General features: G+C 45.7%; 1 protein-coding gene across 1 annotated transcript in view; it reads left to right on the top strand.

The window, feature by feature from the left end:
- The window catches only part of RHBDL2 (rhomboid like 2), a 233,284-nt gene that overhangs the window by 75,527 nt on the left and 142,205 nt on the right, over positions 1–15,552 (top strand). Inside the window, exon 3 of the mRNA XM_078683795.1 lies at positions 15,306–15,454. Within this exon, the coding sequence (XP_078539921.1) occupies positions 15,306–15,454 (149 nt within the window). The remainder of the gene's footprint in view (positions 1–15,305; positions 15,455–15,552) is intronic.

The raw sequence follows: 15,552 nt of genomic DNA, 5'->3' as shown, positions 1-15,552 counted from the left end.
TCAAAACTGCATACGTATCTCGTGATTTCAAGGTTCTGCAACCAGTACACAACAAGGAGTTACGAGTCCCATTTATTCCGGCGCCATTTTGGGCGAGGACGGGCAGGTCCAGGATATAGTCAAAATGTCTCTACCAACCATCGACTATGATGATGTTCATATGCTGTATTTATTAGAGTAACACTCATCTGTCCACATGAAATTAATTTGCCACAATCTAAACATGTCATTTTAATCTTTCCAAAGTTCTTCTAAATATTTGGGACCGTTTCCCTTGCCTCTGATGCTGTCAGTGCCACTTCTTTGATGAATGTACTAGCAGGTCAATGGTTCTCCTCCAAATCTCTCTTTTATGCAGCACTATAATTAATTGGTGCCACCTCTCCATATGACGATGCATGGTATAGTTACCATAACTATATATTTTTTCGGTTCCTCTGGAGAGTTCATCGTGGCAGATGAAGCGTGTAACGTACCGGGCATTTACCTTTTTTTGCATGTACAGGAAAGGAAAAAAAAAATCGAGCGTCCGAGTTCTAAGGTGTCCCAGGGCCATTTTAGTGGACCAGGCCCAAATCCAAAGAACAGGCCGCCATTTTGAGAGTCCTGTTGCAGCCGCCTGTCGCTGTAGCATCAAGAGCAGCCGAAACTCAGCTGAATGGCAACTGAAACGGTAAAGGGGCGCCCCACTACAGCAGACGAGCCTCCACCTAGGAAGGCCCGTTCACGCCGCCTCCCCCACCCCCCCCCCTTCGGGCACCCCACGCCGTTATTCGGAGCAGTATTGTAGGATGGCCACACCAGTGCGGCAACTTGCTAGACATCACCTCGGTGGTAACCGAATCTCAACGCCTTGTGGTGTCTTCTATTCAGAAAACATTGTTATGCTGCCTTCGACCTATTCGCCGCAAGTGCGCACACAACTCAACTGCATAGCTTCCTAGACACCACCTCGGTGCCATCCGGATCTTGGAATCTCAGCGCCTTTTGGTGTCTTCTCTTCAGAAAATATTGTTGCGCTGCCTTTGGCCCCATTCGCACATCGGTCCGCTACTGACGCCATCTCACAGGCTAATGGGGCGCCCCACGCCGACTTTCAGCATTGTAGGATGACCACACCAGTACAGCAACTTGCTAGACATCACCTCGGTGCCATCCGGATCTCGGCGCCCCACTGCAGATGAAGTGCCTCTCAACTATGAAACCACCACGGTGACATCCGGATCTTGGCGCGTTGTGCTGCCTTCGGCCTATTCGCACATCGGTCCGCTACTGACGCCATCTCACAGGCTAATGGGGCGCCCCACGCCGACTTTCAGCATTGTAGGATGACCACACCAGTACAGCAACTTGCTAGACATCACCTCGGTGCCATCCGGATCTTGGCATCTCAACGCCTAGTGGTATCTTCCATACAGAAAATATTGTTGCGCTGCCTTTGACCCCATTCGCACATCGGTCCGCAACTTAGACATCACCTCGGTGCCATCCGGATCTTGGCATCTCAGCGCCTTGTGGTGTCAGTCAGAAAATATTGTTGCGCTGCCTTTGGCCCCATTCGCACATCAGTCCGCTACTGACACCATTTCACAGGCCAACAGGGCGCCCCACGCCGACTTTTACCATTGTAGGATGGCCACACCAGTGCCACAACTTGCTAGACACCACCTCGGTGCCATCCGGATCTTGGCATCTCAGCGCCTTGTGGTGTCTTCTATTCCGAAAATATTGTTGCGCTGCCTTTGGCCCCATTCGCACATCGGTCCGCTACTGCCGCCATCTCACAGGCCAACGGGGCGCCCCACGCCGACTTTCAACATTGTAGGATGGCCACACCAGTGCGGCAACTTACTAGACACCACCTCGGTGCCATCCGGATCTTGGCGCGTTGTGCTGCCTTCGGCCTATTCGCACATCGGTCCGCTACTGACGCAAACTCACAGGCCAACGGGGCGCCCCACGCCGACTTTCAGCATTGTAGGATGGCCACACCAGTGCTGCAACTTGCTGGACACCACCTCGGTGCCATCCGGATCTTGGCGCGTTGTATTGCCTTCGGCCTATTCGCACATCGGTCCGCTACTGACGCCGCCTCACGTGCCAACGTATTTTCTCCGCATTTTATACCCTATGCCGCATAACAGGTCATGTGACTTGTTTATAAAACTTTTCATTGGTTCATTTTACTTTTGGTTTCCTAATGATGGAAGGCTTGATCATATGACCTAAAAACAACACTTTTCATTGGATGAAAACTTTTTTTTTTCCCAAACGATGAAAGCCCCACCTTGTTTCTGGATGTTTCAGACTGAAGCTGGCTTCAGCATGAGAGCACCACCATCTCGTAGCTCCGTCGTGGTCATTCCGCGAGCAATCATGGCAACCGCTCCCCACCAGAAGCCTACAGGAGTCGGGGGCCCCCAAAACTTTTGATAAATCCTCAAGGCGGAGGGGACGCTTTCGAGAATGGGGTCCAAGACCTAGCAGACAAGCGTCCGATTTCCAAGGTGTCCCAGGGCCATTTCAGTGGACCAGGCCCAAAAAGGAAACAGCCTGCCGCCATTTTGAGAGTCCTGTGACAGCCGCCTATCGCTGCACCGCAAGAGTGGGCGCAACTCAGCTGAATTGCGGCTTTTGACACAGTGGACCAAAAACGGACGGAATGGCAACTGAAACGGTAAAGGGGCGCCCCACTACAACAGATGACACTCCACCTGGAGAGGCCCGTTCACGCCGCCTCCCCCGGGGCGCCCCACGCCGTTATTCGGAGCAGCATTGTAGGATACCAAAACCAGTGCGGCAACTTACTGGACATCACCTTGGTGCCATCGTTCTGCTGCCTTGGAACTATTCGCACAACAGTTTGCTACTGATGACCCACCCCCCGCGACGCCCCACGCCAGAAATCTGGACGTTGTGCTGCGTTGGGACTATTCGCACAGCCGACCGCTACTTCGTTGTTTTTCCCTAAAAATGTTTATATGTTATTACTGTTTTTGTTTTCTTGTATATATTTATAAGTTATTAAAGTTTTATAATCTTACTACTTTGTTGGAGTGCTATATATTTTTAATGTGACACATAATTGTAAAAACTTTGATGTACAAAGAGTCATCCCTGGAATCTTCCGCTTCAGGCTCGGTCCCCTCCCCAATCACAATACAGGATGGTTTTCAGATAATAGGAACGCGTCTGCTGTGACGGATCTCATCGAGTGTGGGCCTTGATCTACTATAACTCCTTTGAAGAGGGGTGATTCTTTACAGCTGGAGCCATAAACTACATCTGCAGGGCTAGCTGATACCCTAGGACCGGCCTGGACAATCGGACACAGAGGAAAAGGAGTGTCAGAGGGTGCGGTAGTGAATAGGGCGAAAGGGAGGTGTCGGGCGGGCACAGGGTGTGATTCTCAGGGAAGAGCAGCGCAGATGGGGGGTGGTTTATTACCCATGCATAAGACAGAGAGCGGGGGTGACCACTGCCTGGGGGAGATGCTTGCGAGGGTGGGGAGTCATGCTAAGGATCGACAGCGTGCACAGAGTGGGTCTGGTCAAGGCATCTAAAATGACTGCCGTGCACGACAAAAGTGTGGCATTTGAAAAAAGGCAAGATGGCGCAGACAATGTTTTTCAACACTTCCTGATTTCCTTCGAATCGAACGTTAACAGACGTTGGGGCATATTACCAAAGTTAAGCAATATTTATCCCTAACGATGCTTAGCAACGATTTTTTTACCGCTAAGCATCGTCAGAAATTATCGCAGATAAACCTTGCTATTATCAAGGTTTATCGCAAATACGATAAAAAACGACCGCAATGCATTAATATCGCTGAAAACTCAGCGATATTCATGCATTACCGAGCTAATGCTCTTAGCCATGTTATCCACCTCCCATTGGATAACATGCCTTAGAACTGCTCAGGGCAGGTGCTAGCTTTTGGAGATATTCGCGCTTATCGCGAATATTTCCAAAAGTTGATAATAGGAGATAGCGATGTTAGCGACTGTTTCCAGTCGCTAACATCTTGGCATGCCCACTTTGCATGTCATTAGTGATAAATATCACTCACATGCAAAGTGGGGCCCAAGATGGTCGCTATCTCCTACTAGCCGTCGCTAACTGGTGTTAGCAACAGCTAGGTAATACAGATATAATTTTATCTCCGCGAAGCGGAGCGCTGTTACAGATATATATCTTTTTTTGAACGTTAATTTCTCAAAATCCACTGGAGCACATATATTGAGACCTAGCAAAGGCACATCGGACTACCAGTCCCTACAATTTTGCCAAGTTTCGTGCAAATCCATTCAGCCGTTCGATTATTATTATTTTTATTTTTTTTGCCTCGCGGGGCCCTTTTAAAACCTCCACATCAAACCTAAGAGGTCAAGGAGGATCTACTATGCCCCCTTATGGTCATTTGCCCCTTCGCTTTGGCCTCCTCTTGTCTCTCGATCCTACCGAGAGACAAGATGGCGGCCGCTACGGACTGTTTGGAATGTTTACAGACGCCGGAGAACCAATCAGCTTCGCAAACCTCCGTTACGCGAAGCGGAGCGCTGTTACAGATATATATCTTTTTTTGAACGTTAATTTCTCAAAATCCACTGGAGCACATATATTGAGACCTAGCAAAGGCACATCGGGCTACCAGTCCCTAATATTTTACCAAGTTTCGTGCAAATCCATTCAGCCGTTCGATTATTATTATTATTATTTTTTTTTTGCCCCGCGGGGCCCTTTTAAAACCTCCACATCAAACCTAGGGGGTCAGCGAGGATCTACTATGCCCCCTTATGGTCATTTGCCCCTTCGCTTTGGCCTCCTCTTGTCTCTCGATCCTACCGAGAGACAAGATGGCGGCCGCTACGGACTGTTTGGAATGTTTACAGACGCCGGAGAACCAATCGGCTTCGCTTCACAAAGCTCCGTTGCGCGAAAAGTACGCGAACTGGAGCGCTGCCCGGTCCGCTGTTACAGATATATATCTTTTTTTGAACGTTAATTTCTCAAAATCCACTGAAGCACATATATTGAGACCTACAAAAGGCACATCGGGCTACCAGTCCCTACAATTTTGCCAAGTTTCGTGCAAATCCATTCAGCCGTTCGGGCTAAAAGTGAGGCCAACCGCCCTATGGAAAACTCAATGTTAAAAACACGTTTTGGGACCCCCCTTTTTTCTCGGCCCCCCCTTGACGAACCCCCCCCAAATTTTCAAGGGCTGCTCAGAAACAAAATGTGCCATTTTCCTGAAAATTTCAGCCAATTCCGTCCACAAACGCCAAAGTTATTAGACATAGAATTTTCAAAAATCCCATAGAGAAAAAATCCTAACTATATATACCTACTGGCGACCGCCAGTAGGTAATATATATATATATATATATATATATATATATATATATATATCTATATGTTTCCACAAGGTGTCCCATCGTAAGGAACAGTCACGGAACACACATGGGGGTTCTGATGATCTTTATTACATACAGCATGACGCGTTTCGTCTTTTTGACTTCCTCAGATGCTGTTTAGTAACGCAAGACGTTAGTGTTTTTTCAGTTCTTTAAAAAGCCTAGGTTGGGCTCCTCCCACCCAGTGTTCGGCCCGGAGAGAATGCATTGAGTTTTTTGGCCGCCATCTTAGAGTATCTGTTTCTTTGGTTATTTCGTTCATTGTTTTTGTTAATAGCGATGTTGGTTCTTTACTATCAGCTTACAATTCTCGCTTTGAAAATGAAACATGCCTCTCAGATGTTGTTGTGTCACTGGGTAGTTTGGGAGCCTCATTGTCCGCTTTTCTCCCCACTCATCAGCCGCTTCGGATGTTCTGTGTCTGGGAAAGCCGGTTTGAGTAATCGGTTGTCCATTGTGTCGTCACAATCCAATTTGGCAGATACTTGTCCATCGTAGCGGTGGTTCTGGCAGAAATTATATCCTCAGATTTAACACGAGCGCTGCCTGTTCTGTCGAACGCTTTGAAATGACGGGTGCCTCCTTCGTGCAAGCAGCATGCACGTAAATAAGTTTCCACAAGGTGTCCCATCGTAAGGAACAGTCACGGAGCACACATGGGGGTTCTGATGATCTTTATTACATACAGCATGACGCGTTTCGTCTTTTTGACTTCCTCAGATGCTGTTTAGTAACGCAAGACGTTAGTGTTTTTTCAGTTCTTTAAAAAGCCTAGGTTGGGCTCCTCCCACCCAGTGTTCGGCCCGGAGAGAATGCATTGAGTTTTTTGGCCGCCATCTTAGAGTATCTGTTTCTTTGGTTATTTCGTTCATTGTTTTTGTTAATAGCGATGTTGGTTCTTTACTATCAGCTTACAATTCTCGCTTTGAAAATGAAACATGCCTCTCAGATGTTGTTGTGTCACTGGGTAGTTTGGGAGCCTCATTGTCCGCTTTTCTCCCCACTCGTCAGCCGCTTCGGATGTTCTGTGTCTGGGAAAGCCGGTTTGAGTAATCGGTTGTCCATTGTGTCATCACAATCCAATTTGGCAGATACTTGTCCATCGTAGCGGTGGTTCTGGCAGAAATTATATCCTCAGATTTAACACGAGCGCTGCCTGTTCTGTCGAACGCTTTGAAATGACGGGTGCCTCCTTCGTGCAAGCAGCATGCACGTAAATAAGTTTCCACAAGGTGTCCCATCGTAAGGAACAGTCACGGAGCACACATGGGGGTTCTGATGATCTTTATTACATACAGCATGACGCGTTTCGTCTTTTTGACTTCCTCAGATGCTGTTTAGTAACGCAAGACGTTAGTGTTTTTTCAGTTCTTTAAAAAGCCTAGGTTGGGCTCCTCCCACCCAGTGTTCGGCCCGGAGAGAATGCATTGAGTTTTTTGGCCGCCATCTTAGAGTATCTGTTTCTTTGGTTATTTCGTTCATTGTTTTTGTTAATAGCGATGTTGGTTCTTTACTATCAGCTTACAATTCTCGCTTTGAAAATGAAACATGCCTCTCAGATGTTGTTGTGTCACTGGGTAGTTTGGGAGCCTCATTGTCCGCTTTTCTCCCCACTCGTCAGCCGCTTCGGATGTTCTGTGTCTGGGAAAGCCGGTTTGAGTAATCGGTTGTCCATTGTGTCGTCACAATCCAATTTGGCAGATACTTGTCCATCGTAGCGGTGGTTCTGGCAGAAATTATATCCTCAGATTTAACACAAGCGCTGCCTGTTCTGTCGAACGCTTTGAAATGACGGGTGCCTCCTTCGTGCAAGCAGCATGCACGTAAATAAGTTTCCACAAGGTGTCCCATCGTAAGGAACAGTCACGGAGCACACATGGGGGTTCTGATGATCTTTATTACATACAGCATGACGCGTTTCGTCTTTTTGACTTCCTCAGATGCTGTTTAGTAACGCAAGACGTTAGTGTTTTTTCAGTTCTTTAAAAAGCCTAGGTTGGGCTCCTCCCACCCAGTGTTCGGCCCGGAGAGAATGCATTGAGTTTTTTGGCCGCCATCTTAGAGTATCTGTTTCTTTGGTTATTTCGTTCATTGTTTTTGTTAATAGCGATGTTGGTTCTTTACTATCAGCTTACAATTCTCGCTTTGAAAATGAAACATGCCTCTCAGATGTTGTTGTGTCACTGGGTAGTTTGGGAGCCTCATTGTCCGCTTTTCTCCCCACTCGTCAGCCGCTTCGGATGTTCTGTGTCTGGGAAAGCCGGTTTGAGTAATCGGTTGTCCATTGTGTCGTCACAATCCAATTTGGCAGATACTTGTCCATCGTAGCGGTGGTTCTGGCAGAAATTATATCCTCAGATTTAACACGAGCGCTGCCTGTTCTGTCGAACGCTTTGAAATGACGGGTGCCTCCTTCGTGCAAGCAGCATGCACGTAAATAAGTTCCCACAAGGTGTCCCATCGTAAGGAACAGTCACGGAGCACACATGGGGGTTCTGATGATCTTTATTACATACAGCATGACGCGTTTCGTCTTTTTGACTTCCTCAGATGCTGTTTAGTAACGCAAGACGTTAGTGTTTTTTCAGTTCTTTAAAAAGCCTAGGTTGGGCTCCTCCCACCCAGTGTTCGGCCCGGAGAGAATGCATTGAGTTTTTTGGCCGCCATCTTAGAGTATCTGTTTCTTTGGTTATTTCGTTCATTGTTTTTGTTAATAGCGATGTTGGTTCTTTACTATCAGCTTACAATTCTCGCTTTGAAAATGAAACATGCCTCTCAGATGTTGTTGTGTCACTGGGTAGTTTGGGAGCCTCATTGTCCGCTTTTCTCCCCACTCGTCAGCCGCTTCGGATGTTCTGTGTCTGGGAAAGCCGGTTTGAGTAATCGGTTGTCCATTGTGTCGTCACAATCCAATTTGGCAGATACTTGTCCATCGTAGCGGTGGTTCTGGCAGAAATTATATCCTCAGATTTAACACGAGCGCTGCCTGTTCTGTCGAACGCTTTGAAATGACGGGTGCCTCCTTCGTGCAAGCAGCATGCACGTAAATAAGTTTCCACAAGGTGTCCCATCGTAAGGAACAGTCACGGAGCACACATGGGGGTTCTGATGATCTTTATTACATACAGCATGACGCGTTTCGTCTTTTTGACTTCCTCAGATGCTGTTTAGTAACGCAAAACGTTAGTGTTTTTTCAGTTCTTTAAAAAGCCTAGGTTGGGCTCCTCCCACCCAGTGTTCGGCCCGGAGAGAATGCATTGAGTTTTTTGGCCGCCATCTTAGAGTATCTGTTTCTTTGGTTATTTCGTTCATTGTTTTTGTTAATAGCGATGTTGGTTCTTTACTATCAGCTTACAATTCTCGCTTTGAAAATGAAACATGCCTCTCAGATGTTGTTGTGTCACTGGGTAGTTTGGGAGCCTCATTGTCCGCTTTTCTCCCCACTCGTCAGCCGCTTCGGATGTTCTGTGTCTGGGAAAGCCGGTTTGAGTAATCGGTTGTCCATTGTGTCGTCACAATCCAATTTGGCAGATACTTGTCCATCGTAGCGGTGGTTCTGGCAGAAATTATATCCTCAGATTTAACACGAGCGCTGCCTGTTCTGTCGAACGCTTTGAAATGACGGGTGCCTCCTTCGTGCAAGCAGCATGCACGTAAATAAGTTTCCACAAGGTGTCCCATCGTAAGGAACAGTCACGGAGCACACATGGGGGTTCTGATGATCTTTATTACATACAGCATGACGCGTTTCGTCTTTTTGACTTCCTCAGATGCTGTTTAGTAACGCAAGACGTTAGTGTTTTTTCAGTTCTTTAAAAAGCCTAGGTTGGGCTCCTCCCACCCAGTGTTCGGCCCGGAGAGAATGCATTGAGTTTTTTGGCCGCCATCTTAGAGTATCTGTTTCTTTGGTTATTTCGTTCATTGTTTTTGTTAATAGCGATGTTGGTTCTTTACTATCAGCTTACAATTCTCGCTTTGAAAATGAAACATGCCTCTCAGATGTTGTTGTGTCACTGGGTAGTTTGGGAGCCTCATTGTCCGCTTTTCTCCCCACTCGTCAGCCGCTTCGGATGTTCTGTGTCTCGGAAAGCCGGTTTGAGTAATCGGTTGTCCATTGTGTCGTCACAATCCAATTTGGCAGATACTTGTCCATCGTAGCGGTGGTTCTGGCAGAAATTATATCCTCAGATTTAACACGAGCGCTGCCTGTTCTGTCGAACGCTTTGAAATGACGGGTGCCTCCTTTGTGCAAGCAGCATGCACGTAAATAAGTTTCCACAAGGTGTCCCATCGTAAGGAACAGTCACGGAGCACACATGGGGGTTCTGATGATCTTTATTACATACAGCATGACGCGTTTCGTCTTTTTGACTTCCTCAGATGCTGTTTAGTAACGCAAGACGTTAGTGTTTTTTCAGTTCTTTAAAAAGCCTAGGTTGGGCTCCTCCCACCCAGTGTTCGGCCCGGAGAGAATGCATTGAGTTTTTTGGCCGCCATCTTAGAGTATCTGTTTCTTTGGTTATTTTGTTCATTGTTTTTGTTAATAGCGATGTTGGTTCTTTACTATCAGCTTACAATTCTCGCTTTGAAAATGAAACATGCCTCTCAGATGTTGTTGTGTCACTGGGTAGTTTGGGAGCCTCATTGTCCGCTTTTCTCCCCACTCGTCAGCCGCTTCGGATGTTCTGTGTCTGGGAAAGCCGGTTTGAGTAATCGGTTGTCCATTGTGTCGTCACAATCCAATTTGGCAGATACTTGTCCATCGTAGCGGTGGTTCTGGCAGAAATTATATCCTCAGATTTAACACGAGCGCTGCCTGTTCTGTCGAACGCTTTGAAATGACGGGTGCCTCCTTCGTGCAAGCAGCATGCACGTAAATAAGTTTCCACAAGGTGTCCCATCGTAAGGAACAGTCACGGAGCACACATGGGGGTTCTGATGATCTTTATTACATACAGCATGACGCGTTTCGTCTTTTTGACTTCCTCAGATGCTGTTTAGTAAAGCAAAACGTTAGTGTTTTTTCAGTTCTTTAAAAAGCCTAGGTTGGGCTCCTCCCACCCAGTGTTCGGCCCGGAGAGAATGCATTGAGTTTTTTGGCCGCCATCTTAGAGTATCTGTTTCTTTGGTTATTTCGTTCATTGTTTTTGTTAATAGCGATGTTGGTTCTTTACTATCAGCTTACAATTCTCGCTTTGAAAATGAAACATGCCTCTCAGATGTTGTTGTGTCACTGGGTAGTTTGGGAGCCTCATTGTCCGCTTTTCTCCCCACTCGTCAGCCGCTTCGGATGTTCTGTGTCTGGGAAAGCCGGTTTGAGTAATCGGTTGTCCATTGTGTCGTCACAATCCAATTTGGCAGATACTTGTCCATCGTAGCGGTGGTTCTGGCAGAAATTATATCCTCAGATTTAACACGAGCGCTGCCTGTTCTGTCGAACGCTTTGAAATGACGGGTGCCTCCTTCGTGCAAGCAGCATGCACGTAAATAAGTTTCCACAAGGTGTCCCATCGTAAGGAACAGTCACGGAGCACACATGGGGGTTCTGATGATCTTTATTACATACAGCATGACGCGTTTCGTCTTTTTGACTTCCTCAGATGCTGTTTAGTAACGCAAGACGTTAGTGTTTTTTCAGTTCTTTAAAAAGCCTAGGTTGGGCTCCTCCCACCCAGTGTTCGGCCCGGAGAGAATGCATTGAGTTTTTTGGCCGCCATCTTAGAGTATCTGTTTCTTTGGTTATTTCGTTCATTGTTTTTGTTAATAGCGATGTTGGTTCTTTACTATCAGCTTACAATTCTCGCTTTGAAAATGAAACATGCCTCTCAGATGTTGTTGTGTCACTGGGTAGTTTGGGAGCCTCATTGTCCGCTTTTCTCCCCACTCGTCAGCCGCTTCGGATGTTCTGTGTCTGGGAAAGCCGGTTTGAGTAATCGGTTGTCCGTTGTGTCGTCACAATCCAATTTGGCAGATACTTGTCCATCGTAGCGGTGGTTCTGGCAGAAATTATATCCTCAGATTTAACACGAGCGCTGCCTGTTCTGTCGAACGCTTTGAAATGACGGGTGCCTCCTTCGTGCAAGCAGCATGCACGTAAATAAGTTTCCACAAGGTGTCCCATCGTAAGGAACAGTCACGGAGCACACATGGGGGTTCTGATGATCTTTATTACATACAGCATGACGCGTTTTGTCTTTTTGACTTCCTCAGATGCTGTTTAGTAACGCAAGACGTTAGTGTTTTTTCAGTTCTTTAAAAAGCCTAGGTTGGGCTCCTCCCACCCAGTCTTCGGCCCGGAGAGAATGCATTGAGTTTTTTGGCCGCCATCTTAGAGTATCTGTTTCTTTGGTTATTTCGTTCATTGTTTTTGTTAATAGCGATGTTGGTTCTTTACTATCAGCTTACAATTCTCGCTTTGAAAATGAAACATGCCTCTCAGATGTTGTTGTGTCACTGGGTAGTTTGGGAGCCTCATTGTCCGCTTTTCTCCCCACTCGTCAGCCGCTTCGGATGTTCTGTGTCTGGGAAAGCCGGTTTGAGTAATCGGTTGTCCATTGTGTCGTCACAATCCAATTTGGCAGATACTTGTCCATCGTAGCGGTGGTTCTGGCAGAAATTATATCCTCAGATTTAACACGAGCGCTGCCTGTTCTGTCGAACGCTTTGAAATGACGGGTGCCTCCTTCGTGCATATATCTATATATATATCTATATCTATATCACAGAACATTTATCTATGTTTGTGGATTATTTTCTGTTGCCTTTTGTTCTGACTCTGAAGTCACACATCCGTGACACTACGGATTTTTTGGCCAAATTGAGCAATATCGAATGGAAGGAAGGCTATACCTTGATGGTGTTGGACATCACTAGCCTCTATACCGCAATTGTTCATGGCGATGGTCTACTGGCTATAAAATACTATCTTGACCAGAGACCCTTGAAATTTATGAGGCACAGTCAAATGTTGATGGAGTTTATTCAATTTTGCCTAACTAATAACATTTTCCTTTTTCAATCAGCCCTATACCGGCAGTTATCAGGGACTGCGATGGGTACCTGCTTCGCCCCCAGCTACGCGAACTTGTTCGTGGGTTGGTGGGAGGAGCAGGTGGCCTGGGGGACAGAGAATACACTATGGACCCGCAATCTGATCAGTTGGTATCGTTTCATAGACGATCTATTTATTGTCTGGAACGGTACCACTGAGAGTGCTAAACAGTATATGGGGGTACTGAATAATAACAGTGTGAATTTGAAATTCTCAGGTGAAGTGAGCCAAACCACCGTGAATTACCTCGACGTAACTATTTATGTAGAGGGAGACACACTTAAGAGCAAACTTTTCCGCAAACCCACAGTGGGCAACAGTGTCCTGAGAGCCACCAGCAGTCATCCTGTTAGCCTTGTGAAGAGTATCCCCTATGGGGAGTTGTTAAGGTTAAGGCGTAACTGTACGGAGGATAAGGAATTTCAATGGGCAGCCAAGCAGTGTATAGACCGTTTTAAATCGAGAGGGTATGGGGAGGAAATCCTCAATGATGCCTATAAAAGAGCTAACTCGGCACAAAGATTAGATTTGCTCAAAAGTGAAAGCAAAGTGACAAGAGAAAAAAGCGGGGGGAAATTCAGATTAATTACTACTTTCTCCCAGGATGCGGCCTTTCTGAATAAAACCATCAAGAAGAGTTGGCACATCCTACAAACTGATCACCTCCTTAAGGATGATTTACCTGCTAATCCCCAGATCACGTACCGTAAGGCTCGTTCTATTAAGAATGACCTGGTACAGAGCCATCTGGTTGAATCCCCTAAGACCAACGCCTTTGGTGAAATCTGTGGCTTTTCCCCTTGTGGGAGATGTAAGGCGTGCAAGTTCAGCAAGAGAGTAAGATCTTACACTATCCCTAATACTGGGATACAACGCAGGATAAATAAATTTATAACCTGCTCCACCTCTTACTGTGTCTACTGCCTGGTATGCCCCTGTGGGCTTAGATACATTGGCAGTACGGTGAACCCTCTGAAGTTGCGGGTCTTGGAGCACATGCGTGCGATTGCCAACTTCGATGAAGCGTACCCGGTTGCACGCCACTTCGATCAGGCACACAAACGCAACAGGGATCTGTTGAGTTTCTTTGGTCTGGATCATGTACCTGTGAACCCGAGAGGAGGAGACAGGCTTGTCCGCCTCCGCAGACTCGAGTCCAGGTACATAATAGACATGCAAACAAAAATGCCTATGGGAATGAATGTACATGAAGAACTGTCATCCCATCTGGGTGAGTAAAGTCCGATGCTCCCCTCGAGTGACCATCCCGGGGTATCCTTTGTCGAGTTTATAACTGTTATGATAATTCTCACCGACACTATATACCCTTCAGATTCGTCTAGAGTTAGAGATGGGATGACATATGGTGCATATTGTTCTCTTAATTGTCTATTAGATTGAACAGTGGTGATCTTCATTTAGAGGGTTATCCCGCTTCCCCTCTGTATACTATTGTGACTTGATTTCGCACTATGCTATATGATTATTTTGTAAAATGACTATTTTTGGCTTCTTCATGTATATTGTGTGTAATATTGGACTCTTGTGACTGTATCTGAACTTTTATTGCTTATTAATTTGTACCTCAGGAGGAGAAGTATTCCTGGGACTTGTATCCTGTTACATATGGTTTTGACTAGTTTTCTATTTGTCCGGACTTGCCTTTGCCTTTTAGTTGAGTTTTGAATTCGAGGGTCCTCCCTGGTTTATTATATTTAGCATTAGTGTATTAGCCCATCCAGGGCTTGATTGCATCTTCTTTTATTTATATATACATTGCTGAATATCGAAGGGAATATGGAGAAACACTTTATAATTTTTCTGATTATTTTCTGATTATTGTTCATTTGTGCACTAATTGGATTATGTGTCAAGTTGGGGAGCGCATTATATTATATATATTTTGATTAATTTTAATCAAATATAGGCAGTTTGAATTGTAATGTGATTATGCCTTCTCTACAATGTGACTACTATCATCGTGATTGGTATCCATTCCAATATGGCGCTTAAGTTCCCTTCTTTTTCTTTCCCTTCTCCGTTTCCTTTAAGGTATGTCCCTTATCTATCTCACTGACCCGGATGCATAAAAATGTACGTCTCTGTCGGTCCGGTAAACTTCGACAAAGGTTCCGACCGAAACGCGTCAGTTTACTGTTTCTAAATAAATTACTGAAAAGTACCTCTGCGAGTGCTTTTCTTCTTCAGCGGGAGACTGCTACAGGGAGGTGGAGCTGTATTTGACGTGCGAGTGCACCCTCGCAACGGAGAGCACCCGCCTGGGAGTGCGGCGCTCTGGTGTTTCTGGAGCTGCAATATATATATATATATATATTTTTTTTTTTTCCCAACATTTGCTTTGGTTCCACCTGGAGTCACTACAGGAAAAGTCCATGAAGTCAATTCCAGTTGTGGTGCTTAAAATGAAAACCACAAATTAAATTAATTTTGTGCTGAGGGGATACAGTGCATACATAAGCTGTTGAAGATCCTCTTCATCTTTAGATGATGTTAGCACTCTCCTCAGGAGATCAAGCTTCTGTTTTCATTTAGTCCAAAGGAATAAAAAGGAAGCCTATAAATAGTGCTAAAGTGCAGGCACTTCTAGAGCCCACTCCCTGCAAGATCGTACTATAAAGGATATGGCAGCTCCATCGTCAAGGGCAATGACAAACTTTTAAATCGTAAATTGAGTAGTTGTTTTATATATGTCAATATATGCCACAGTCATAATCATTCTAAAGGCTTAGAAATTACATACACAAAGCCATAAAATTGTCAAAGAAAGACTGATGAATGACACTAACAGGCGTATGATATATTATCTATTTTAGCTGGCGATATTTATTTATTACGCAGTTTGGATGCCCCATAAACAGTGGATCACTCTCGATAGTGGTGTGTGGAAGAGCCCTTATATTTACCGACCTGACAAGAGAGAAGAAGCATGGCGGTTCCTTTCTTACATGTTAGTGCACGCTGGGTAAGTACACAGATTAAGGTGCCAGCTCCGACTGGGAGGTATTGCTTGTCTCTTTCTCCAATGTCACATTGTGAATTGCCCATATTTATTTCCTTGTA

Source organism: Lissotriton helveticus, chromosome 3_1 (genome assembly GCF_964261635.1).
Source record: "Lissotriton helveticus chromosome 3_1, aLisHel1.1, whole genome shotgun sequence".
Taxonomy (NCBI): Eukaryota; Metazoa; Chordata; class Amphibia; order Caudata; family Salamandridae; genus Lissotriton; species Lissotriton helveticus.
This window is presented reverse-complemented; position numbering and strand designations above follow the sequence as displayed.